The sequence below is a fragment of the Xenopus tropicalis genome, chromosome 10 (assembly GCF_000004195.4).
Source record: "Xenopus tropicalis strain Nigerian chromosome 10, UCB_Xtro_10.0, whole genome shotgun sequence".
Classification (NCBI taxonomy): domain Eukaryota; kingdom Metazoa; phylum Chordata; class Amphibia; order Anura; family Pipidae; genus Xenopus; species Xenopus tropicalis.
This window is the reverse complement of record NC_030686.2, coordinates 38,765,108-38,792,610: the sequence shown is the minus strand read 5'-3', so window position 1 is coordinate 38,792,610 and position 27,503 is coordinate 38,765,108. Positions and strand designations below refer to the sequence as shown.

The 27,503-nt window shown below is 42.4% G+C and overlaps 1 protein-coding gene across 1 annotated transcript; it reads left to right on the top strand.

The window, feature by feature from the left end:
- Nucleotides 1-233: 233 nt before the first annotated feature.
- On the top strand, nucleotides 234-27,070 carry trhr3 (thyrotropin-releasing hormone receptor 3). The gene is made up of 3 exons (XM_002933166.5): nucleotides 234-568; nucleotides 867-1,747; nucleotides 25,888-27,070. The coding sequence occupies exons 2-3, from the start codon at nucleotides 944-946 to the stop codon at nucleotides 26,296-26,298; spliced, it is 1,215 nt and encodes a 404-aa protein (XP_002933212.1). The 5' UTR covers nucleotides 234-568; nucleotides 867-943; the 3' UTR covers nucleotides 26,299-27,070.
- Nucleotides 27,071-27,503: the final 433 nt, after the last annotated feature.

Here is a 27,503-nt window from a genome sequence, read left to right as displayed (position 1 = left end):
GCACCATACAAACATATCACACTAGGGGGGCAATATATATATATATATATATCTCATCTGACAAGTTCTATCAGGTTCATCCATCAGTCTCAGAATGAATAGAAATTTCTGCACCAATAAGTAACCAATCTCCGGGTGTGTAATGAAAGAGAAAGAGACTCGCTATAATAAAATGCCATTTGCCCAGCCAGCCCTTTCATCCTGTATATATCTATCCACTCTCCATAGAGCCTCCTGCATATCTGCCACTTGTGCAAAACTGCCACATATCCTTAGCACAGCAGTGATTGATGGGTGAAGCCACTCGGTGCCGCATCAGCGTCTGTGCGATTCCTGTCCCCATTCAGTTAGAGGCAAGGGCTTCAGCTGAGACGCGTCTGCGCCTTGGGAGCTGTCTGTGGTGCTGAAGAGCTGTTGGTGCTGAACGGCACTTTCCCTTCCATTCATTCTGTGCAGCAGCAGCAGCAGCAGGTAGAGAACTGGGGAGAACACCAAGCAGAACATTCTATTGGATCTCACTGCCACCTCTTCATTTATACACTGAACTTCAGCATTAATGCCTGACATGGTAATATTTTATCTACTTTATTCCTTATACTTTCTATAGACAGCATTGCATGGAAGCAGTCAGATTGCGCTACTTAGTCTGCCTGAATAACTCACAGCTGCCTGCTTGGATAAAGTGCCTTTGTAATAAAAAAGTTTTGGGGTGGATAAAGCCCTAAGCAGAAGAAAAGGTCTTTATTTTAGTAGTTTTATTAATTATACAGTTTGTAGGGTTTGGTTAATATTAAGGATTATTAGGGATACCCATAAACCAGTTCTTGTGTGTATAACTGCAATGTTTTGTTTTTTTATCCCTTCAGGGCACGTGGATTTGACTCCTTAACAGTTCAATCTGTTGCACATTTAATAGACTCAAAGAATTGATTATCGGGCAGGCATGGAAAACCAGACGCTGTCCATAGGAATGCAGTCAATCAATGCCACGGGGATGAACGAAACCGTCGGGAGTATGCCTCAGATTGCCCTGGAGGTACAGGTGGTTACAATATCCCTTGTTCTGTTGATTTGTGGAGTGGGAATTGCTGGCAATATAATGGTGGTTTTAGTGGTGTTAAGAACCAAACACATGATGACCCCCACCAACTGTTACCTAGTTAGCTTGGCCATTGCTGATCTGATAGTTCTTCTGGCTGCTGGACTTCCCAACATATCCGAAGTGGTGGCCTCTTGGGTGTACGGCTATGTTGGCTGCCTCTGCATAACTTATCTTCAGTACCTTGGGATAAACATTTCAGCGTGCTCCATCACGGCCTTCACCGTGGAAAGGTACATCGCCATCTGTCACTCCATTAAAGCCCAGTTCATCTGCACCGTGTCCAGAGCCAAAAAGATCATAGCCTTCGTGTGGTTCTTCACCTCCATGTACTGTGTGATGTGGTTCTTTCTGGTGGACATCACGGAGGTCAAGTTCGCAGATGGCGTCCAAGTCAACTGTGGCTACCGAGTTTCCAGAAATCTCTACACCCCCATTTACTTCTTAGACTTCACCATTTTCTACGTGATACCGCTGGTGTTGGCCACGGTTCTGTATGGTCTGATAGCCAGGATATTGTTCATGAATCCCCTACCGTCTAACCCCCAGGATCTTAGCAGAATGAGCTCCAAACATTATGGGAAGCCCTATAACTCCATCAAACTTTCTGGTAAGGGAAATAAGAACACAGCCAGCTCAAGGAAACAAGTAAGTATTCCAATGAATTCATTGGCAAGATCATCAGTGTTTGCATGTCTCACCCATTTATATATTATATTCCAACCTTGAGAATGTTATGAGTTGAACAGTACACACTATAAATATACGTAGCTCAGAAGCAGGTCCAGCTGGCTGGAACGAAAAAAATATCAATCTCTTTAGCAGAATTTAATCCAATACACTTTGGACGTCCTTTCCTAATTTGATATCATGTTCAAGTAGCCTAATATTTATTCACAGAAGCCTACAGTTGCCAGGCTGAAGCTGGGTGAGGCGCAGGAGAGATCTCCATAATGATAGGAATCCTCAGTTAACCCCTTAGCCCTCCAAGTAGAAGACAGTTCTTTTTAGAGTTTGTTTGTTGCATTGTTGTTTGAATTCCATGATGTATATTGTGATTCCTTTGCCAGGATACCTGCAAACATATTCAGGAGTTCTTATCCTGTATACTAAGTAGATATTGGGCAGGTCTGGTATGAAGACCATATATTGTACAAAGCTGGTCCCAATGGGAAGAAACCATTGTGGTGCCCAGACCAGTAACAGATGCACAGTGATTCCGGCACAGTCGGACTCTGTACCTTATATTAGGAACCTGTTGCTTTGTGCAGTAAATACACAGTATCCTGACTACATCGTACAGTCTCTGTCCATCAGTGAAACCAGCCCTAAACATTCTTGCCATTTATTGTACAGGTATGGGACCTGTTATCCAGAATGCTTGGGACCTGGGGTTTTCCAGATAAGGGATCTTTCTGTAATTTGGATCTCTATAACTTAAGTCTGCTAAAATTAATTGAAATATTGAATAAACCATATAGGCTTGTTTTGCCTCCAATAAGGATTCATTCTCTCTTAGTTGGGATCAAGTACAGGTACTGTTTTATTATTACAGAGAAAAGGGAATCATTTAACCATTAAATAAACCCAATAGGGCTGTTCTGCCCCCAATAAGGGGTAATTATATCTTAGTTGGGATCAAGTACAGGTACTGTTTTATTATTACAGAGAAAAGGGAATCATTTAACCATTAAATAAACCCAATAGGACTGTTCTGCCCCAATAAGGGGTAATTATATCTTAGTTGGGATCAAGTACAGGTACTGGTTCATTATTACAGAGAAAAGGGAATCATTTAACCATTAAATAAACCCAATAGGGCTGTTCTGCCCCCAATAAGGGGTAATTATATCTTAGTTGGGATCAAGTACAGGTACTGTTTTATTATTACAGAGAAAAGGGAATCATTTAACCATGAAATAAACCCAATAGGGATGTTCTGCCCCAATAAGGGGTAATTATATCTTAGTTGGGATCAAGTACAGGTACTGTTTTATTATTACAGAGAAAAGGGAATCATTTAACCATGAAATAAACCCAATAGGGCTGTTCTGCCCCCAATAAGGGGTAATTATATCTTAGTTGGGATCAAGTACAGGTACTGTTTTATTATTACAGAGAAAAGGGAATCATTTAACCATTAAATAAACCCAATAGGGCTGTTCTGCCCCCAATAAGGGGTAATTATATCTTAGTTGGGATCAAGTACAGGTACTTAGAATTATTTGCTTATAATGGAGTCTATGGGAGATGGCCTTTCTGTAATTTGGAACTTTCTGGATAATGGGTTTCCGGATAAAGGATCCCATACCTGTACTTACATATTTTGGCATTTCAATGTTCAACTGCTGTTCAGTATGAACTACTCCCCCCAAAAAATTATATTTGGTCTGGGCCATCTGACTTCTGGTCAGCTTTCCCATTGGTCAAGTAGAGCTTCTTTAAGAATATATCCCTGATGTTGGACTTCCAGGAAGCGTTTATGCACCATAGATGTACTGCACTGGCACTCAGGTTACATAGATTGACATTGGGTTACATGTTAAGCAATGCTAGATTAGCAACTCGCAGTTCCACTAGTTAAAAAAAACCCAGTGGCATACAAAGGGTTAAAGAGGGACATAAAGCTTCTATATGGCTGTCCTGACCCAAACATAACACCTAGGCAAATGAGATTGCAGCCTTTTATACAGCAGCGCCCAACCCACCTATGTCAGTGGGGGCAGGGAGGGCAAGGGAATATACAATATTGCCTACAGGGAACCGGTCCAAAAAGGACTACAACTCCCAGCACAGGGAGCTGGAGTCCAGTAACATTAAATGGGTGATTCATTAAACTTTTAGTTCGTTATAGAATTGCTGATTCTTTGCAACTTTTCAATTGGTCTTTATTTTTTATTTCTTAGAGTTTTTGCATTATTTCCCTTTTTCTTCTGCCTCTTTCCAGCTTTCAAAAGGGGTCACTGACCCCGGCAGCCAGAAACTATTGCTCTGTAAGACTAAAATTGAATGATTATTGTTACTTCTTCATTTTCCAGTTTCTCATTCAAACCCCTGCCTGGTTGATAGGGCAACTTGGACCCTAGCAACAGACACACGCTGAGATTCCTGGAAACTGGAAAGCCGCTAAACAAAAAGCTAAATCATTTAAAACCCACAGAAAATGAAAAGTGAAGACCAAATGCAACAACCCCATTAACATTGGATTCTTAAAGCGACACTGCTCACAATTATCCAATGAGAAACTTCCCTGCTCTGGGCATACCCCTAGCTCTGTTTTTTGTTCATGTGATCAGCTCTGGGGACATTAAACCTTTTGTTTTTTTGTTAGCTAAACACCTTGACAGCATCCATAAATACAGTTGGCTGCCTATATAGAATAGCATGGGGGCACAAATGAGGATGTTTTAGAGAAGGTTTACTTCCCCTTTAACCTTGGTAATTTATTGAAGTAACCAATAAACCGCAATATGTGAGAAACCCATTATTGAACATGAGGGTTTTATTAATGCTTCAGTAGAATACAGGGGGTGCCAGGACTGGGGGTGTATGGGAAATCAGTGCTGTGGCTTTTCCCAGATCCCATTGCATTGCCTATGTAGTATATAGTAGTATTGCACCCCAGTAGGGATGTAGGTGCAAATCTCTCATATTCACCAAGCAGCTGCCTTCTACCAGTATATCAGAGCTCTCTATGCGCTGCTGAACTGCAACTCACTGTCTGTTTAAGCCCAGGACTGATTAGTGCAGGCAGTAATATCCCACTCCAGGAGAAACTATAACCATCATCCATCAACTTCATTGGTATCCAAACATTTCAGATATATCTCCGGCTGGTCAGCATTTTTGGTAGTGATTTTTATGGTGCAGCGGCCTGTAAATCTACAATAATCAATGCTTTGCGCGCAGTTATTTATGTGTCTGAGACATGATTGCTTATCTCTGTTTATGCAAGCTTGTAATAATTGTTAAATGCATTAAGTTATGGGAGATGTGGGAAATCCATTTACCTAAGCCAATTTATATTGAAGGGCAAGTAAGATGTGGTTTATAGGCTCTGTTAACCACTTCTTACATGAAACACTTCACCCTAACTTACACCCAGATGCTGGCCCTTGCTTAGTTGGATTACAGAGTCGACTCAAAGAGTTTATATGTACCCAAAAGTGAGCGCACACTGACACTATTTACAAAGGTCCTTGCATCCAATCACCAGCAGCCTAGATCTACTGCATTAGTAAATGAGTCTGAGCCAATGCTATTGCTGAGTGTGCAGTGCTCCCAGCAATAGAGACATATTGATTAGAAAATAATGCAATGGAGGTCTCTAGGGCTCATTTGCCAATGATGGATGCAAGTGCTATCAATGCAAAGCTGCACCCATAGGCTGACAATATGCCTGTGTCTGGCACCCATGTTCTGTAGCCTTGTGTCTTAAATGGTGCACCCATCAGGCACTGTGGCAAAGGTCCATAGTCATTTGTGCCAGCCTTATGCAGAGCCCCCTTCTGCCTTGTCCTTAGCAAGTTGTAAACAGTCTCTTGCAGCTTTTATTACATTACCCCAGGGGTCCCCAACCTTTCTTACTCGTGAGCCACAGTCAAATGTAAAAAGACTTGGGGAGCAACACAAGAACCATAAAAGTTCATGGAGGTGCCAAATAAGGGCTGTGATTGGCTATTAGGCAGCCTCTATGCACACTATCAGCTTACAGGGGCTTTATTTGGTAGGAAATCTTGTTTTTATTCAACCAAAACTTGCCCCCAAGTCAGGAATTCAAAAATAACTCCCTGGTTTGGGGGCACTGAGAGCAACATCCAAGGGGTTGGGGAGCAACATGTTACCCCCGAGCCACTGGTTGGGGATCATTGCATTACCCCATTAGTTACCAGGGATGCTGTTCTGACAATTATACATTGGCCGTCAATCAATTAGTTTGCATTTAAGGACTGGAACCCAATGCAAACCAAGGATAGAGAGGATTCAGTCCATAGTAGTGATGAGCGAATCTGTTCTGTTTCGCTTCGCCGAAAAATGCGCAAATCTTTCAAAAGATCCGCGAAACGGGAAAAAATTCGCAAAAATGTCATGCGCCAAAAAAAATTGTCGCCCGCGGCTATTATTTTGTAGCACAGCTATTCTTTTGTCGCCCACGGCTATTATTTCGTCGTGTGGCTATTCTTTTGATGCCCGCGACTATTTTTTTTAATGCCGGCGACAATTTTTGGACGTGCGGCGAATTTTTCCGCTGCAAATTTTTTCACCGGTATCGCGAAACAATCTGCCAATGGAGAAACGCAGAAATTCACCGCGAATCCATGCCTGGCGAAACATTGTGCCCATCACTATTCCATAGTACAGCCCAGTGCAGCACAGGCTTCTCGCTGCCCACAAAGGCAGAAAGGGTGATGGCACCACAGACCTTTTTGCTAGGAGTTAGCAATGTGGCCACTTTGTTGACCCTGACGTAGGTTGTTCTTGGCACGTCTTTCCCTGAGTGTGTCAGTTGATAATTATTCCTCTCGCCTGATGGCAGCGCAGTGGGGGCTTTGTAATTACCCTTCGAGAAAGGGGCAGAGGCGCAGTTGTCAGAAATCTTCAGTTTCCCCGTACACCCTCCATATGAAAGGCTATTATTATAGAAGGCCATTACAGCAGAGAGACAAGGGTTGTGTTATTGATATTATCATTAGCAGCTTTTTCTTTCACATTACTCTGGAGTCCTCCTCCTCTACTATGGCTTTCCCTACTGTTAGCCCTCATGTTGTCTCACACTTGCACACAATATCCCATGCTGCGCTACACTTCGATGATAATACTCAATGACTCATCACCAAATGTACTCACTTAGAATATACTTGGGCAAGCACCACACACACAGCAGTGATGCCCCCTTCCTTTACAATCTTGAACTTGGCAACCTACGGAATCCCACTAAGCCACACAGAACCACACAGTGCTATGCAGTGGCACACTAAGCCACACAGAACCACACAGTGCTATACAGTGGCACACTAAGCCACACGGAACCACACAATTGGCCACAGAGAAGCATGCATGGCCGGACTGAATCACACTTGGCCATATAGAACCACATTAGGCCACACACAACTTCACAGAGCCACAATTTAGGCACACAGAACCACATTTGGCCACAGTGAACCACACCTGTCCACTAAAAGCCACACACAACCACAAAGTCCCACATAAAACCACACAGAACCACACTTGCCCACACAGCCACTCACACCTATGCAGAATGACATGGCTCCACAATTGACCACACAAAACCACACTTACACTTGGCTGTAAAGATCCACACTAAGCTGGAGAGACACTTTCTCATACAGAATCACAACAAACCACACCTGGCCATGCTGAACCACACTTATCCAGGGTCCGAGTGGGGGATGCACCCCCCATTCCTCTGCAGAGGCCCCCAACACTCTCCGCCATCAGCAGATCGTGGGAGCGCCCTGGGGGGGATCAGATCTGGGCCATGAAGGGCCAACGGGTTTTTTCCTGGTACCCCGGCAGCCCAGTCCGATGCTGCTCTTGTCCACTCTAAAACATGGCAACACTGTAATCAACTTGCCACCTGGAGCCCCATTAAGCTACACAGAACCATAACGAGCCACACTGTTTCACAATTAGCCACCCTGGCTACACAACCCCCCAAGGAACCACACAGCCACACAAACACACTAAGGCAGGGGTCCCCAACTTCAGGGCTACGGACCAGCACCGGGCGGCTTTCAAGTGGGCCGCCACTGTTCCTGCCCACAGTAAAAATGCGAAGCGGCGCACATATACAGGCACGAAATAATGCGCTGTGCGTTCAAAGTTATGCGTCGCACATATAAAGACGCGCATAGAGGCACAGATAAAACGCGCACATTTTTTTCTGGCCCGTGGAAAAAAATTTCGGCTTGCAACTGGTCCGTGGTGAAAAAAAGGTTGGGGACTAAGGCACAAAGAGCCACAGTTAGTGGCATATTTATTATGCTGTCAAAAGTACATTTTTGTTAATAATTCTGAGATTCTCCAAGTCGTGCTATTTTCAGCTTAACTGTATTTTGCAAATATTTTCAACAGTTTTCTTTAGTGTCAGTTTTTGCACATTTTACTACACGCTATAGGTTTGTTTGAGTATTTATATTATTGATGCATGTATCAATATTAAATTAAGAACATATAAGTAAAATACATACACTAAAGGGAGATTTTCAGATAGTCTATTTAAATGTCCAGAGTTTTTCATTTGAAGTGTCATATTTAATGGCTCACTCCCCCCCAAGTTGCTTTGATTACTGAGACATGTGCTGGACATGGCACTAGCTTGCCGGAGGGAACATAGGGAAGATTGATGGCTTGCCTGCTGGCTGCTACTGTTACAAAATGCCGTAAGCTCCACAAATCATTGCTCTCACCTCTCAAAGTGAAGTTCTGCCCCCCCCCCCTGCCCCTGTGATATACTATCTTCACCTTCGTGCCAGGCTGGGATGGAGTTTGTGGGCTTAATGGCTTTTCAGTTATGATTGGAAATGTCACAACTGCCCACTTATCTCCACCTTTGCAAATGAGTGATACGCTTTGTAGATCATATCTTCCCAGGGTGCATTGAGCTGTGGAGCTGCAAATCCTCACTCCCTTTTGGAATCTAAATAGTGACCGCATTTTTCAGTAGCCCATGCTCAGTAAAGGGAAATACCTATGTTTGCCAGGGCAGCCCTAAGAGGCCGAGGGAGTCCAGGGCAATCTAGTGCCTTGTATTGATAGAGTAAATAAAAAAGAGTAGTAAAGGGGAATATGTGTATAAATTAGGAATGCACCAAACCCCCAAATCCATCGTAAGGGATTTGGCCAAATACTGAACCAAATCCGAATCCTATGCTAACTAGGATTTGCCTTCGGTTTGGCTAGGACCGTGGGCGAATCCGAACACTGCCAAAAAAGGCCAAATCCTGGTTGAATCCCGAACCGAATCCTGGATTCGGTGCATCCCTAGTATAAATGTTCTCATGTATCCAGGTAATGATATATACTGTATATACTCGAGTATAAGCCTAGTTTTTCAGCACCCAAAATGTGCTGAAAAAGTCACCATCGGCTTATACTCGAGTCGGGTGCCATGGGTCCCTCCAGACTAGCACCCTCTGTCCTTTGTGTGCAAATTAGGCCACCCGCAACCAGACCCTCCAGTGCCCTGGCCCGCTCCCAAATTCATCTTCATCTACCATCCTCACCTGTCCCATTCTGCACTATAAATTGCACTATATTCTATATAAACCATAGTTTTGAAGGATTTTAACTCTTTGTGTTTTAGCTTTGTTGCTGATTGAGCTAAGGGGGGTAGTACTCTTAAGGCATCATTGTTGATACCATATTGTTTTTGTTGACCCTCTTCTCCACTTTCAGAGCTAGTTTACAGTTTTTCTTTGTAAAAAATATTTAGTAACATATGCCCCACTGATGCCTCATTTAATGTAATTTTATTGCTATTTATTTTGATTATTAAAACATAGCAGTAGCTGCTGCATTTCCCACCCTCGGCTTATACTCGAGTCAATAAGTTTTTCCAGTTTTCTTAGGTAAAATTAGGTACCTCGGCTTATATTCGGATCGGCTTATACTCGAGTATATACAGTAGTTGAGGTCAGTTAACATCGACTGCACTTGCTTGCTTGCTTTATTGAGTGCAATGCTGGATTTCTATATAAGCACCTTTAGGGGGGTGGCCCTCGGGTGCCTATATAATTAATATATAAAAATAAAAACCCTCCCTAGCTGCCACCACAGGTATCTGGCCAAATCCAGAGCTGGGGGGTTCTGTCCAAGATCGCTGGCATATATGATGTCACTTCCAGCAGAAGTGACATCATCCGCAGAGGAAGTTATGTCATGCTCACATGTACTGGTGCCTAAGGTGTCACTGGACCTAAATACAAGGCTGTTTGAGTGATCTTGTTGTTTTACCACTTCTTTGAGTTGCTTCTTCAGCTGGTAGGGAATTCCTGGACTCTTCAAGTCCAGTTGATTTGGGTCTTAACCACTACTAGATACAAGGAGAATACTTACTTGGCATAGTTTTATGGCATCTGTATGCTGAATAATGTTTAGTGCAGGGAAATACCCAGGCTGCCATAGTTGTATGGTATGTGCTAAGCACAATACTTACCATAGTAGAGTTTTATGGTAACGACTTTCTATTTTTTTATTCTCCTGATCAGAAGGGTGAAAACTCTACTGACTGAGATATATATTTCATCTTGGAGAAGTTCTATCATTCATGAACTGGGATCACTATAGAAGGGTTGATACTGGGCCACGTGTGCATAGGGACACGGATTGTTAATACTGGTGATGGGGGATATTTAATTGAACTCTAAAACATGGAGTGGATGACGCTTGATACTTCATTAGTTAATTGGTTTTAGGATCTTGTTGTTTATCTTGGATTGTCTTACCAAGGGCAACAACAGCACGTCATAGTATCTGGGGTGATGGAATAACAATAAAGCATGTCAAGGGTCCAGGATAATGCTAACAAGGCCTCTGTATGCTTAAAGAAATGTCCAATATGCCAATATGTTGAAAAAATTAAATGATGAGATTGGTCACTATCAGGGTCAAAGGAAGTCACGATGTATTGATGACAATACTGTTATGCATTGAAGAAAAACCGTATATCATGGGAAAGGTCATAAGTAGGGCTAGTGAGGCCACTGTGTATTGAAGAATATGTCCATTGGTTCTGAGTAATCTATAAATCTCTTAATTAGGATTAGTGCAGCTTCTGTTTATTGAAGAAAATGTCTAATTATCAGATATTAAAGAAACCTTGTATTATTGGAAGGGGCATGCTGGGGTCAGCAGAGATGCTACTAATGTGCGCAGAAGGCTGGCGTTGATGGCCTATAAAACCCAGTAACTGTAAAAGAGGGTCAGTACGGAATTCTGTAGGGCAAGAAGATTCTTGAGTTGCATCTTCTGAGATGTGTTTACAGTGGCCTATGACCCACCATAATAATGTTGCTGTGTGTAACCAAGTGAATGGAACCAGCCTACAGCTAATAAACATATTAAAGTGTTTGGAGGTGCTAGACCAACCATTGTTCAACCAGAGCTAGAATAGGCACAGATCTACCCAAACCTGTAGAATATTTACCAGCTCAGAAAGAATGATATCTAATCAGAACTCTTACACATGTAGATCAACCTGAAGTCAATAAAAGCATTGGAATATTCACATCTAGGCCAACATGACTCCAGACCAGTGCTCTACCAGACCACTACAAAGTCCAAAATCTAGTCAGCATGATCATTGAACTATTCAAATGTCTAAACCAGTGAATGCCCAACTGTGGGGTTGGTCCCCTGGGGGATTGATAAGAATAGGAAGGTGGCCCCTTGTATAGTCTCTGTCAGAGAGATTGGTGGGGAGTAAACAGTTGGCCCATGTTTGGCTGCCCTTGGGGTAGAATCATTATTTGATACTATTGAAAGCAAATAAAAGGTCAACTAAATTGAGATCTAAGGTGAATACTTATTTAATACTGCAGATATTCTTGGAACTATGGCTTAATGTCCATCAAAGTTTTCTAATGTCTAGGGGACATTTACGATAACCAAGAGCACACCTCCTAGCGCTTATTTAACAAGCACTTCTTCCACCATGTGGTTTGCACCTTGTGGTTGATAAAACTATCCAGAAGTGCAGACCTTTGCACTTTATCTTAAATGACCCTTCTTGCTATGAGCTAAGGGGCCCTTTGAATTAAATGAGTCTGATAACCACATAACATTTTGACTAACCAGTCAGTGGAGCCACCAGATGATTGGGTGCAACTCATCTCAATATGAATGGATATTGATTCACCTGGTTTTATTATTCTTTTGTGGGTTATTTCTACATTTCATACAAAATGTTTCCAGCGTTCAAATGCTCTGCCGTTCCCCGTTACTGTTTTTTATCCTTCCCACATATATCTGAATCTATTTTATGTCCTAATTACAAATACCATCTTTGTAGGGGGTGGAGTGGGGGGACTGGATCCTCAGACTTTGCCTTACAAAGGCATTAGGCACAATACCAACCTGATTCTATTTCTTTTCAGAATAGTATGGAGGGAATATCTACAGTGGGAAGAGTCGTGTCATTGTTTTCTCTGGGGGAGGTTTGTGTTATACAGTCACAGAATACAGTACAGAAGTAGCACCTTGATTTGCCTGAGCTCTCACCACCAGGAATAAGCCCTATAAAGGCACCGGGATTTGATTTGGGACATTAAGCGAGTGGAATCTTGTGAATGAGTTGTGCTCTGACGCTGGGTATCTTTTTACAATTAAGGATTGTTTAGAAAGAAATGATTGCTGTTTATGGGCCACTTGCTTGATTGCTATAATCAACCCACTTCAGGTTCTACGCAGTCAGACAGAAACAGGCTATAATCACAATTATTTTGGCTGATTTCATTTATAAGTAGTTATTTTTACCTTAAGGGGCCCTTTGGGAGCTAATTGCTACAGTGAGACACAATTGATGGACAATTTTAATACATGTGGCAAACAGACTGTATTGGCATTCCAAGTACCCAGAGGCCCAAACAGCCCCCCCAGCCCAATAAATAGTGAGTGTCTATGGCATCTTACAGCAGCCCTTCTGGCATTTGCCTGAACCCACAGATTGCCAGTCTGGGCCTGGGTCCTGGCATTCCAAGTAGCCAGAGACCCAAATAGCCCCCCAGCCCAATAAATAGTGACTGTCTATGGCATCTTACAGCAGCCCCTCTGGCATTTGCCTGAACCCACAGATTGCCAGTCTGGGCCTGGGTCCTGGCATTCCAAGTACCCAGAGGCCCAAACAGCCCCCCCAGCCCAATAAATAGTGACTGTTTATGGCATCTTACAGCAGCCCCTCTGGCATTTGCCTGAACCCAAAGATTGCCAGTCTGGGCCTGGGCTGTCTTTTGTGAGTTTTGTAGTGATATTGCTGCTTATAGTTATACATCCAGCCAAAGGAAAATATTAAGAGAAAGCAATATTTTGAAGGATCATCTTCATTGTCACAATTTATTTGTATAGCGCCAGCAAGTTGCACATTGCTTTACATGAATCCCTTACTGATATTTCTTATTCGCCTTATGCCGTTGTCATTTCCCCTCCTCCTGCATCTGTTACTGTCATTTTATACATTTCTCCTGTGAATCTCCAAATCCCTAAGGAACCACATGGGCGATGGATGTGAGGACCCAAGGCAGGATAATATTCCACTGACAAAGCAGCAGATGAACAACAAGAAACCATGACAGTAGCATAGGTACCAAGCACAGTTCTGCAGGAACTCATAACCTGCAGGGAGGGGTGCTATAATGCTATGGAAGGAAAGACAATGGGGGCCATTTATGAAGCAGCTGGTGCACCTACTGACGCTGAGGAACACTTGCCGGAGCCGCAATAAAGCTTACTGATGGCAGCAAGGCAGGGAAGTCTTTGTGTGTGCGTGTCTCGAGTGCTAATCGGGGGGAAGGGGAGCCTGGGTGCACATCTTGCCCCCGACTGCCACTAGTTACGCCACTGGCTACAAGCGACCTGAATGTGGCAGTAATAGCAAGGTTCCCAGTGCCATTTTAACACCACCCACCAGAAGCTATGCAATCTGAATTTGAAAATGCTAGCTGCAACTTGTACCCAATTCATAGAATTCAATTTTAGACCCCAAAACATTAGTACGTTGACCTGTTCTATAAAGATCTATTAAAATTGCTCATTAATTAGGGCCTCACTGGGCCCCCTACATTCCAGAGCCCCCCTGCAGCCGCAGGATCTGCTTCCTCTGTAGATACGCCCCTGGGGGGAGCACGGTATTATACATAAAAAAGTCAGTTTGTGGCCAAAAATTGCACTTTGTTTTTGGAGAAAAACACCAGCACAACAAGTCATATGCAAGGGGTTAATCCTGCTGGCGATTCCTTTTCAAAGTTAAAAAAATGTTACTTTGCGCACTGCACTGCATTTGTAAATGACCCTTAGGGTGAAGACACACAGAGCTACTAGTAGCAGCTACTAAAATAGACAATGCTGAACATTTACTGATAATTGTCTCTATGTGTGTTTTAGCAGAGGGAATTCTCAGTATTGTTTATGGCAGGGGATTTTCTGGTGTTTAGTTGCTGTGAAAAAGTAGCTGCTATTAGTAGCCCAGTGTGTCTTCAGCCTTATTGTCCAGTATTAAGTGCTATTATTTTGAATGAATATTTCTGTTTGGGCTCTCAGTTGTTATCCTATCCTGAGATGCTTAGTGCTAACCGATGAACTTCCCCGTTAATCTTAAACGCATAATAAACTGCTGGTCATGGATGCAATAATATGACAAATGGGGACCATTCAGACAAATCCTTCAGAGCGGAACCTGCGGAGAGGTTTGGATAGCCCCCCACTCCTAAGTAATTGGAATGCCTCAATTATAATGTAGCGTTTCATTTGCAAAGGGAGCGCTCGGTAAATTAATGCATACAAAATTCAATTTAATTTCAACATCATTTTTCACCTGCAAGGTAATCACATTAATTGCCCTTTTACAAAAATAGCACAATAAACCCGTGGCATGTCATTACATGGTACATAATGGTGGGTGCAGGTACTCTGCGGGTGCTGAAAGCTCATATACAGCTTATATTAATAGAGATAGGTGCCCAGTAATTCCAGGGTGCATGCTGCAACATACACTGGACTTGTAAGGTGCAGAGCACAGATTGCAATGAACTATTTAGTGACGTAAATGACCCTTGCAGTGCCATAACAATAACTCTCCAGCCCCCCAGTCCAGGGCCCAGTCCATACCCCCACCTGCCCACCCATCTCCCCCACTACCTGGCCACTCACACTGAGTAGGTAAGAGAACAGCTGGAGAGGGGGGACTTCTTAGACCCATAGAGAAAGCAGACCCAGTGGCCAAGGCCTCCCTGCAACCACGGGGTCTGCTTCCTCTATAGTTACACCACTGGACCCTCAGTTGTTATGTCTTCCCTGGGAAATCAGCAGAAGGATTTTTAGCTGCAATACCCATTCCGTTCCAGGAGTGGGGGGCATCACCAGATAAAGGGACAGAAAGAAAAGTCCAGTAGAAGTATTGTACCAAACATTAAGCTCTTGCCCAAGGCAACTAATCTGCACAGCACAAATGGCGCGTGATTAGTCACAGCGACTTGTATAGAAACGTATGGCGATTAAGTCACCACGATTAGTCACCCCAACCGCCTTTTTAAAAAGTTGCGTTGATTAATCACCCCGTGTGTTTTCGACCTAACAGTGTTTTCTTACTTTTGCCAAGCCAATTATTTTTATTTTCCAGTCTTTACTTTATTTGAAACTATCCTACTGCACATTACATAAAAAGGCCATTTAGTCTTAACAGTTTCCATGGTAAATATCCATCATGCCCTTCTGCCTTGGATTTTTCTAATACTCCCATCCTAGATGTGTAATCTAAACTGAGCTGCTTGAGTTGGCTCAACTCTTAATAAAGTAAAAAAGGTGCAGAGAATTAGATACAGGAAAGAGCAGAACTAAGGAGGTGGAATATTGGTTCCTAGATGGCAGGGCTGCACCTTCAATGGGGACAAAGCAGAGGGAGTGTTAAGATTGAGATTTAGTGGGCTTGGTGCCATCCTTATGGGAGGCATGAGTAGGGGAGAAACAATCAGGAAAAAGAAGAGAACTTCTTATAGATGTTTGATTTGATAGTGGAAGAGGCTGTGCATATAGGAGGCTACAAGAGGGCACCAGGCAAGCCATTACAAGAAAGGAATAACAAGCAGCCAGTTTGTGAGATACACGGCTCACTCCCATCCCCAGTCTGCTATTTATATTTATGTCCTGACTCGTCACCCATATCCATCATTTAGCCAATGGCTAGAGCTAAAAGCAGCATCTTTGTTCTATATCTGAGTGAGTTATTGGCACAGCCAGCAGGATAGGATTTATTCCACCGAGCTCTGCTGGATCACACATACCCAGCGCTCCAGCCACTGCTGCTTATTGTGATAATCAGTTTAATTTATAGTTTACAAGTCTCGAGGCATCTTTCTCTTTCTAAGGCTCCCTCCTGGTTTAATCCTTAAGTGGACACTTAGCTGGTTTTGGCAGAAGGCTCATTGCTGTATCCGCTACAATCCACCAAGGAGGGAAAATATACCTTTATTATAAGTAGCACTGGTCTTCCATTAGTTCATCATAAACAGAAAGCAAAATATACGGCGAATAAAAGAAAATATATTTTATTACAGGGTGTGCCCCAGCACATTGGTTTCAGAGGAAAAGAAGTCTGATAAAGATATAGTTAATAAGAGCGACCTGTAGTGTTAATCAGCGGCATTGGCAGATTTGGGCATTTCTCCGCCAGCAAAAATATGCCAGCAGAGAAACGCACTGGAACTCTTAAAGTGGTAGGACTTTGCAAAACAAGCACTTATTCATGTAGCAAAAGTGTTGGTTTGCAGTATATAAAGGATTAAAATAAGCACCTACCCAATCCTCCTGTTTCAGTTACCCCACTCAAGGAAGGGGGTCGCTGACCCCTTTTCCCACACAAAGATTGCCAGCAGATAGAGAGAAATCAGCGTGGACAGTGTGGGGTTAATTTCTTCTGCACATGCCCAGTCGCATTTGTTTGCATACAGTGGCATCAGACCAACTTAAAATGGCAGCTGCTTTCTTAAATAAATATAGAGAACTTCTAGGGCTGTTTAGTCAGTTATGGTAAAGCATTCTGTGGAATAAATATAGCATTCCAGGTTGTATTATTGTGGCTAATCTATTGGCAATAACCTGCCTCAGTAGCTTTCCTTCTCCTTTAGGGTGAAGACACACTGAGCTACTAGTAGCAGTTACATTTTCAAGGCTACTAAAGTCCAGACAATACTTTGCCATAGACAATAGTGAGAATTGCCTCTGCTAAAACACACGTAGAGACAGTTATCAGTAAATGATCAGCATTGTCTATTTTAGTAGCCACGACAAGTAGCTGCTACTAGTAGCTCTGTGTATCTTCACCCTTAACGTCATGCTTTTAGGCACTCAAATGGCCTAAAAGCTTCCATTACCCAAAAAGGACTAACAGTAGAGCACATTTAAGGTTGGTTCTGTCCAACCTAGAAAGGATGGAAACTTAGACAAGACTGAAACTAAATGCTTAGCAACAGCATCATAGATGTTAGGCTGATTGGCTACAGGGTAGATCAATGCGTAGGCCTTTCCACTGGCTACTCCTATGGTTGCTGGTGGAAAGGTTAGTTGCCAGTAGTAACAGTAGGGCGACTAACTCACTCCATGGGCCAATAGCCTAAGGGAAAGCAAAGCAATGATAGTAGAAGGTACATTTTCCCTTTAAACTGCAGGTTAAGCTTTAGCCTAAGAACCTTACTGAATAATTGCACTGTTGTTGGTATCTGGAACACAACATGATGAGCCGGGGAGGCTGATAACAGGATTATTAAGCAGCCTTCAATAACTCCATAACCCTCCATTCTCTGTAAGCGCAGCCTCTCCTCCTGCATCGCCTCTCCCCTATTAAATATGCCTTATTTAACAACTTGCAAATCACCGTACTTCCAATTAAGAAAGAGCAATGCATTTGCAAGCGCGTAATTTCCAACGAAAAACAGTTAATTGGTGACAAGACAAATACCAATCTGAATCCAATTACAGAAGTTTGATTAAGATTCCAGTTAATCGCCCCTTCCAGTAAAAGAGGCAAAACTGTTTATTTGGGAAGTTATTTTTTTATATTGCAAACACAAGACAAGGGTTATTTAGTATTTATACGTAGGATTTACAGCATTTTATAATGAGTTGAAACACAGTAACTGCTCTAATTAACTGCCCTTACACCCAAGTAGATTGGAAACCTTTCACCCTTATCAAAGCAGAAGGCAAACAGGGTGAACTGAGTCTCATAGTATATATTATAAAGGGTAATAAACCTAATTATACAATATAAGGATATTAGAAGTCACTGAGGGTCCTGTGACCATATAAAGGCACAAGGCTGCAGGCTGAGTTATACAGGGAACTCTGAGTATCACTCATGTATTATAAGGGATAATGTACCCCCTACTGTAAATGATAAGGATATTAGCAGTCACTGAGGGGTCCTGTGCCCATATAAAGGCACAAGGCTGCAGGCTGAGTTATACAGGGAACTCTGAGTATCACTCATGTATTATAAGGGATAATGTACCCCCTACTGTAAATGATAAGGATATTAGCAGTCACTGAGGGGTTCTGTGCCCATATAAAGGCACAAGGCTGCAGGCTGAGTTATACAGGGAACTGTGAGTATCACTCATGTATTATAAGGGATAATGTACCCCCTACTATAAATGATAAGGATATTAGAAGTCACTGGGGGTTCTGTGACCATAAAAAGGCACAAAGCTGTAGGCTGAAGGGCAGATGGCAGAGATGGGATACATGGAGTCACAAGTGAGAAGAGATGAAACTTAATAAATAAAAAGCCCCACCTATAATATTGATCTTGAATTACATGCATAAACCCTGTACCTCACTTGCATGTGATCCGCTAAATAAGTATGGTGCAACACAGGCTCATATAACCAGCGACTCAACTCCTTTTCTGATGTTTTCCTGAAAAATCCAACACGGTTCTGTTTCGGTGCTCACTGAGGTATTTAATTGAACACCGAAAAGAACATCCATTATTTTAGTTACATGATAGGCGCGAGAACTCCTTGAATGAATCTAAATGAGCATTGGCAGCCTGACTGTGATCTGCTGTGAAGCCACGGAGAGTGGGCAACCAACCAAGAAGCAAATACGCTCAAGCGAGTGGAAACGTGCCACCTGTAAAATAGATTGTACATGCCATGGTCCTTCCTAATAACGGCGCGTGCGTGAGCAGATTGCCTCGGGCAGCCTTGCCCTTCTGTACAATGTGGCTTTTCATTACTGGAACTGAAGCAGATCATTGATTCTGAGCACATGGTGCATACGGCTGGGGATTATAAATGCTGATTAAATGGTCTCCATTAGGCTTGTTAGCATTGGGTATTCACATGTTGGAAATCTTACTTAAACCACGACTCGGACAAACCTAAGGGTGAAGACTAGTGATGAGCGAATCTGTCCCATTTTGCTTCACCAATAAATTTGCGAATCTTTCAAAAGATTCGCGAAACGGCAAAAATGGCGCGCAGAAAAAAAATTGTCACCGAGACTATTCTTTTGACGTCTGTGACTATTTGCGACAATTTGAACGTGCGACTATTCTTGTGACAATTTTTGGACACACGACTATTCTTGCGACAATTTGGATGTGCGACTATTCTTTTGATGCCTGCGACTATTCTTGCAACAATTTGGACGTGCGACTATTCTTTTGATGCCTGCGACTATTCTTGCGACAATTTGGATGTGCGACTATTCTTTTGATGCCTGCGACTATTCTTGCAACAATTTGGACGTGCGACTATTCTTTTGATGCCTGCGACTATTCTTGCAACAATTTGGACGTGCGACTATTCTTTTGATGCCTGCGACTATTCTTGCAACAATTTGGACGTGCGACTATTCTTTTGATGCCTGCGACTATTCTTGCAACAATTTGGACGTGCGACTATTCTTTTGATGCCTGCGACTATTCTTGCAACAATTTGGACGTGCGACTATTCTTTTGATGCCTGCGACTATTCTTGCAACAATTTGGACGTGCGACTATTCTTTTGATGCCTGCGACTATTCTTGCAACAATTTGGACGTGCGACTATTCTTTTGATGCCTGCGACTATTCTTGCAACAATTTGGACGTGCGACTATTCTTTTGATGCCTGCGACTATTCTTGCGACAATTTGGACGTGCGACTATTCTTTTGATGCCTGCAACTATTCTTGCGACAATTTGAACGTGTGACTATTCTTGTGACAATTTTTGGACACACGACTATTCTTGCGACAATTTGGACGTGCGATTATTCTTTTGACGCCTGTGACTATTCTTGCAACAATTTGGACGTGCGACTATTCTTTTGATGCCTGCGACTATTCTTGCAACAATTTGGACGTGCGACTATTCTTGTGATTTCGCGAAACAATTCACCAATGGCAAAACGTGGAAATTTGCCACAAATCCATGCCCATCACTAGTGAAGACACACTGAGCTACTAGTAGCAGCTACTTTTTCATGGCTACTAAACTGCAGAATATACCCTGCCATAGACAATACGGAGAATTCCCTCTGCTAAAACACACGTAGAGACAATTATCAGTAAATGAGCAGCATTGTCTATTTTATTAGCCACAAAAAGAATCTGCTACTAGTAGCTCCGTGTGTCTTCACCCTAACCGTTTTCTATGGCTGTCTCCCTAGTTCCTTGATAAAGGTGCTATATGTTTGGCCACCAAGCAGCCAATAATCAGCTTGGCAAGTATTTGGCTACTGACTTGGTTCTTTTTACACATTACTGTAAAGTGGACCCAGGGTCGGACAGGGGGGTGAAGGGCCCACCGGGCGCCCACCCCAGGGTCCCATGCCCCCCCCCCCGCAGGGCCCCCCCAACCCCCTCGCAGGGCCTCCCACCCGACGTCCTCCCCCGAGCGCATAAATTTAATGCATCAGGGCAAGAACAGTCGGGCAGGGGGAGTGTCGGAAAGGGTCGGTCTGGGAATACTTACCCAACAGATTTATATTATGTTAAGTAGCCTATTAAAGAATCTCGCCAAACTGGAATATATATATCAGTAAATATTGCCTTTTACATCCTTTCCCTTGAGCCGCCATTTAGTGATGGGCTGTGTGCCCCCTTAGAGATCAGCTGACAGGAAATAATGCAGCTCTAACTGTAACAGGAAGTAGTGTGGGAGCAAAAGGCAGAACTCTGTCCATTCATTGGCTGATGGGGCCTAGCATGTATGTGTGCCTTGGCTTGTTTGTGTGCACTGTGACTCCTATGATCCTGGTGGGGGGGGGGGCCCTTAATTCTTAAAATGGCAATTTAGGATTACCCAATAGCACATACTGTACTACTAAAAAAGTATATGTTTATGACATTGTTTGGGGTATAGTTTTCCTTTAAGTCTTTATGCAATTCAGGTTTGCAGTCAAACATACAATATACGTTTCTGTATGTGACATATTTACTTATATATGTGTTACTGTTACAAGGATACGTAGGGTTTCACTTAGAGTAAAATGGCTTCATGTGGGTACAAAGCCAGCTGAGGGCACCGTGCCAGCAGGGATTCAGCCAGTGAATGGAATTCTGTGCTACTGTGCCAGTCACTGAATATATGAAAGGTACTCGGGGGGGAAACGAAAGGAAACAGGCAATATCAATTATAACAAACCCAGTAGAACTTGGCATCAATCACAGCCCTTACTAAGCAGCCCTTAGAAACTCCACTAAACACAACTTGAAAAGTAAACATAATTTCAAACAACTTTGCAATATACATCAATTAAAAATATGCAGCCTTTTCATAATTTTTAATGAAATAATCTGGTTTGGAACAGTTCCCTAAGCCCCGCCCCCTGTTCCCCTGCTGATCTGCCTGACTGAGACTCGAATAAAATGTAACAGTAGTCGACTGCCCTCAGCCTGCCTTCAGCCTGCATCCTCCCAATCCCACAATTCCCTGCACATGTGATGTCAATAAGGAAAGGAACATCACAGTGCAATGCATTGTGGGTTATATAGTTCCTGCATGCTGTCTGTAAACTGTGGAGAAGTTGTTACAATTTGTAACATCAATGTTTTAGTCCCTCCTCCCCTGCCAGGATTTCAAATGATGCAGAAAGAGAAGAACTGTTTTGCAGCTGGATTTCAGCATATAAAAATGGTATTTATTCCTACTTTTTGAAGGAACAGATTACAGGGATAGGGATATTAGGGGTTTCTGTGTTGTGTGGGGCTCTTTAACAAATTGTGATTTGTAAGCCTGACTGTAACAATGAAAGCTGTGGCCTTATTGCATATTGGTTCCTTATACTGGTATAGGACCCGTTATCCAAAATGCTCGGGACCAAGGGTATTCCGGATAAGGGGTCTTTCTGTAATTTGGATCTTCATACCTTAAAGGAACAGTAACACCAAAAAATAAAAGAGCTTTAAAGTAATAAAAATATAATGCACTGTTTCCCTGCACTGGTAAAACTGGTGTGTTTGCTACAGTAACACTACTATAATTTATATAATAACCTGCTGTGTAGCCCCGGGGGGCAGCCATTCAAGCTGGAAAAAAGGAGAAAAGGCACAGGTTACATAGCAGATAACAGATAAGTTCTGTAGAATACAATAGTGTTTTATCTGTTATCTGCTATGTGCCTGTGCCTTTTCTCCTTTGAATGGCTGCCCCCATGGCTACACAGCAGCTTATTTATATAAATTATAGTAGACTTTCTGAAGTAAACACACAACTTTTACCAGTGCAGGGCAGCAGCACATTATATTTTAGTTACTTTTATACACTTTCATTTTTTGGTGTTACTGTTCCTTTAAGTCTACTAAAGAATCAATAAAACATTAATTAAACCCAATAGGATTGTTTTGCATCCAATAAGGGGTAATTATATCTTAGTTGGGATCAACTACAGGTACTGTTTTATTATTACAGAGAAAAGGGAATCATTTAACCATTAAATAAACCCAATAGGGCTGTTCTGCCCCAATAAGGGGTAATTATATCTTAGTTGGGATCAAGTACAGGTATTGTTTTATTATTACAGAGAAAAGGGAATCATTTAACCATTAAATAAACCCAATAGGGCTGTTCTGCCCCAATAAGGGGTAATTATATCTTAGTTGGGATCAAGTACAGGTACTGTTTTATTATTACAGAGAAAAGGGAATCATTTAACCATTAAATAAACCCAATAGGACTGTTGTGCCCCCAATAAGGGGTAATTATGTCATAGTTGGGATCAATTACAAGGTATTGTCTTATTACTACAGAGATAAAGGAAATTAGTTTTAAAATTCTAAATTATTTGATTAAAATGGAGTCTATGGGAGACAAGCCTTCCGATAAGGGATCCCATACCTGTATTGGAGAAGGGAGTGATTGGCATCTTTAGTAAGGTAGGCATTTACTTATTCCCTGAGTCTTGACACTGCCTCTGCCGTGCCGAGCAGCCCCAAAGCCAGACTGGCTGCATGTGTCAGCTTTACTGTAGCAGCCACCATTAACCCTGTTAGTGCCAAGTGTCAACATTCATCTTCTCATATCTTCTGCAGCCGCACTAACTGGGTCAGGTCAATGGTTCTGCTGAGTGAAGGCAAATTGCCATAAGTCAGAGCTGATTCAGACATGGCTTTGCAAATATTCAGGTGCCCTCGAGTACTTTCTCAGCCATTCCAGCACTGTTAAATACTTGGCTCCATATTGAATCGGAAAAAACAAATATGCATGAATTTCAAACTGAGAAGTTATTTTTATGAAAATAAACATAATTAGATATAAACACTCATGTGGGAATAATAAAACTACTTCTTTGTCCTCTTTCTCCGAGTGACACTTTATTTTCTAAAATATTTAAGACAATTATGCGTCACTGTTCCAATTTTGGCTGGAAGCGGCTCGCTCGCAGAAGCAGATAATTGCCCCATTAAGTGGGATTTATTTGTTCTGTCTGCCACTGGGTGCCAAAATAATTGTGCTTTTAGCCAATCTGAGGCTATTGTCATTCACATACTCAGGCAACGAAAAGAGTTTAATTAGTTTTATTTTTTTCATTAATGTACTTGGCTTCTCTGTGCTACAAAGAGCCAGCCATCCCCACATGTTTATTTCAATGCTGAGCCCTGCTGCTAGTAAATACTTTGTTATGTGTGTTGCTCAATTCTTACTAAAATTATCTCACCAACCTACACCAAGGGTTTAGGAAATCTCCCTAATTGCGCTGATGTCTGTAATGCACCTGTAAGATTAATGGACCCATAAACCTTCACCAATATTGCCCCAGCATAATCCAACATTGTCAAGGGCAAAGTAGTATTTCGGTACCTGGGAAGGATAGTTGGTGAAGCTTTATGGAAGGTTTATGACACCCCTTCCTTCAGGCTAGCAGTTGGGGAAAAAGAGACATTTGGCGATGGCTCCATCGAGGAGTAGGAAGTGATGAGGGTGGTAATTCCAGATTGTCCAGGAAACCGATCCAGAAAAGTGAAGCAAAAAGTGAACTGCAGAAAATGAAGCTGATATGAGGCCTGGGCCTGCTGGGAGTTGACAGAAAATGCTAGAGATCTGTGGGACAGAAAAAAATGACTACTGGCATCTAGGGATACACCGAACCCCTGAATCCATCCCAAGGGATTTGGGCAAATACCGTTCCGAATCCTAACTAGCATAGTTACATAGTTACATAGGGTTGAAAAAAGACCAGAGTCCATCAAGTTCAACCCATCCAAGTAAACCCAGCACACACAACCCACACCTACCAATCTATACACTCACATACATAAACTATATATACAACCACTAGTACTAACTGTAGATATTAGTATCACAATAGCCTTGGATATTCTGCTTGTTCAAGAACTCATCCAGGCCCCTCTTATAGGCATTAACAGAATCTGCCATTACCCCATCACTAGGAAGGGCATTCCCCAACCTCACTGCCCTCCCCGTGAGGAACCCCCGACGCTGCTTCAAATGGAAGCTCCTTTCCTCTAATCTAAAGGGGTGACCTCTGGTGCGTTGATTGTTTTTATGGGAAAAAAGAACATCCCCCAACTGCCTATAATCCCCTCTAATGTACTTGTACAGAGTAATCATGTCCCCTCGCAAGCGCCTCTTTTCCAGAGAAAACAACCCCAACCCTGACAGTCTAACCTCATAGTTTAACCCTTCCATCCCCTTTACCAGTTTAGTTGCAGTCTCTGCACTCTCTCAGCTCATTAATATCCTTCTTAAGGACAGGAGCCCAAAACTGCCCCCCATACTCAAGGTGAGGCCTTACCAGGGACCTATAAAGGGGCAAAATTATGTTCTCATCCCTTGAGTCAATGCCCTTTTTATACAAGACAGCACTTTATTTGCTTTAGTAGCCACAGAATGACACTGCCTGGAATTAGACAACTTGTTATCTACAAAAACCCCTAGATCCTTCTCCATTAAGCATATGCTTTTTCACTTTTGTCTTCACACGGACATTTAACCCTTCCAAATCCTAATTAGCTTGTGCTAATTAGGATTCAGATTCAGTTCAGCCAGGACCGTGGATTCGGGCAAATCCGAAACCCTGCCCAAAAAGGGCGAATCCTGGCCGAATACTGAACCGAATCCTGGATTCGGTGCATCCCTACTGGGATCTGAGTGTATGGTAGCTGAAGGTATGAAATTAATAATTAAGCGCCAATATAGAGGGAAAGCTATGGGACTGAATGGAGTTGAAAAAAAATTAAATGCTAAAGGAACAGTTATAGAGCAGATATACAGCCTTGCTGGGTAAGGTGAATGAGAATTTTGTGACCTTCTTCCTTTACAGAAGAGACAGACAGGGCATAATCATCAACGTCTCGTCGTTCCCCACACTTGCCACCCTAATTTCCCCACTCTGCATCGCCCTTACCAGTTACATGCTAGTCAGCAATTTTGAATATTTTGCCTACTCCTTGTTTTATGGTCTAGGGTTGTTGGATAAAAAGGTTGAAATATTACTGAACTACTAATATTGTATACTGTACATGTGTAAGGAGAATATACCTGCCAGTAAGCATTGTAAAAATCATTTTAATGGTTATATTCATTGAATCCTGGTATTTTTCTCCATTAGGTGACCAAGATGCTAGCAGTTGTAGTGATCCTGTTTGCTCTCCTGTGGATGCCGTACCGCACTTTGGTGGTTGTAAACTCCTTCATGGACCCTCCATACCTCAACGTGTGGTTCGTATTGTTCTGCAGACTGTGCATCTACCTTAACAGCGCCATCAACCCCATCATCTACAACCTGATGTCCCAAAAGTTCAGAGCTGCCTTCAAAAACCTGTGCAAGTGTGAGCAGAAGCGGACAGAGAAGGCAGCTAAGTACAACGTTCCTGTGTATTACAGCGTCATGAAGGACAGTTCCCACGAGAGTCCCGACCATGATGTAACCGTTCAGGAGGATCTCAATGGATTTCCAGCCAAAAAAGTAAACTTTACACAAAAATGTGTCGATACCACAACAACATACAGTGTGGCGTAGTACCACCCCATAATTATATATATATATTGTCATGGTTTTGATGAGATAGTGTTATGTGAAGGCCACTCACTATAAAAGCTGAGTTGACTACCAAGCTCCTTAAATAAGTCATGATAAAAACTCTAGAGTGTTAGAGAAGGATCTGAAGATCTGAAGATGTTTGGAGGTCTTTTTCTTTCCATTGTGGGGGGGTCTTTGATTTTGAAATAATTATGCCAAACCACCATGGACTTGCTTGTGTTGCTTTGATTCATCTAGAGCCATGCTATTTTAATATTTTGGCCTGTACTTATGCTTTAGTATGAAATCCAGTTTGAAATGGATCCTCCTCAGGATTCCCAAGGAGATCATCTATTGGTTGTTTCATCATTGAGCCTAGGTTTTATTTCACAGGAGGACATGGCGGCACAGAAACCAAACGAATGATATTGACTCTATATAATGAAATATAATTCTCTTGTTCTTTGGTCACTGATAAACTAGAAAGATGCCACATTACAAGGGATTTTTATGTAAAAGTTCATGGATATGTGCCATTGCTATGTCCTAAGGGCATAAAGTAGCAGTTATTCTAATAATGGTTGTAGCTATACATCTAGCCCTGATTGTGATAACTACTGAATATTCCAACCCACCCCAGCTTTGATGTGGCTAGAAAAAACCAAGGCTTCTCACTTAAGGTGGTCACACACGTGGCGGTTTTTGGATCTTTTGTGCGACCATCGGTCACACGAAAGATTGTTCCCACCCTTCACAGACGTTCAGGGCTGAATTGTCAGATAAGGAGGTAGAAACAATAGGAATTCTACCTCCTTCTGCCGATTCAGCCCTGAAGGCAGATTTTGCTCAGGTCCCTTCTATGGCGCCTGATCAAAATCTTTTAACCTAGCTGATCGGCGAGTCGACCAGTATCCGCAGCCTTTTGCAATATCGGTCGTCTTGCCGAATCGCCATACATGCACTGAATATCGTACATAATGAGTTTTTGTACAATATCATTGGTGCGTGTATGGCCAGCTTTGGTCCACCTCTTGAGCCAGGTTTAGTTTGATTTCTCAGTCTAAATCTGAAATAAGGAGTTAGTTCCAACTAACAAGGTTTCTCATTTTCAAAGTTAGCATGAAAGTTTTAGAGCCTAAAGGTCTAGTAACCCATAGCAACTAACATGTTTGATTTTTAAACAGTAAATGCTACCGACTGTTTGG

Bases quoted from the DNA above. Each gene is read 5' to 3' on its own strand.
- trhr3 (XM_002933166.5), top strand. From the start codon at position 944: ATGGAAAACCAGACGCTGTCCATAGGAATGCAGTCAATCAATGCCACG. The intron at 1,748-25,887 runs GTAAGTATTCCA...TTTCTCCATTAG, and splicing joins CAGCCAGCTCAAGGAAACAA to GTGACCAAGATGCTAGCAGT.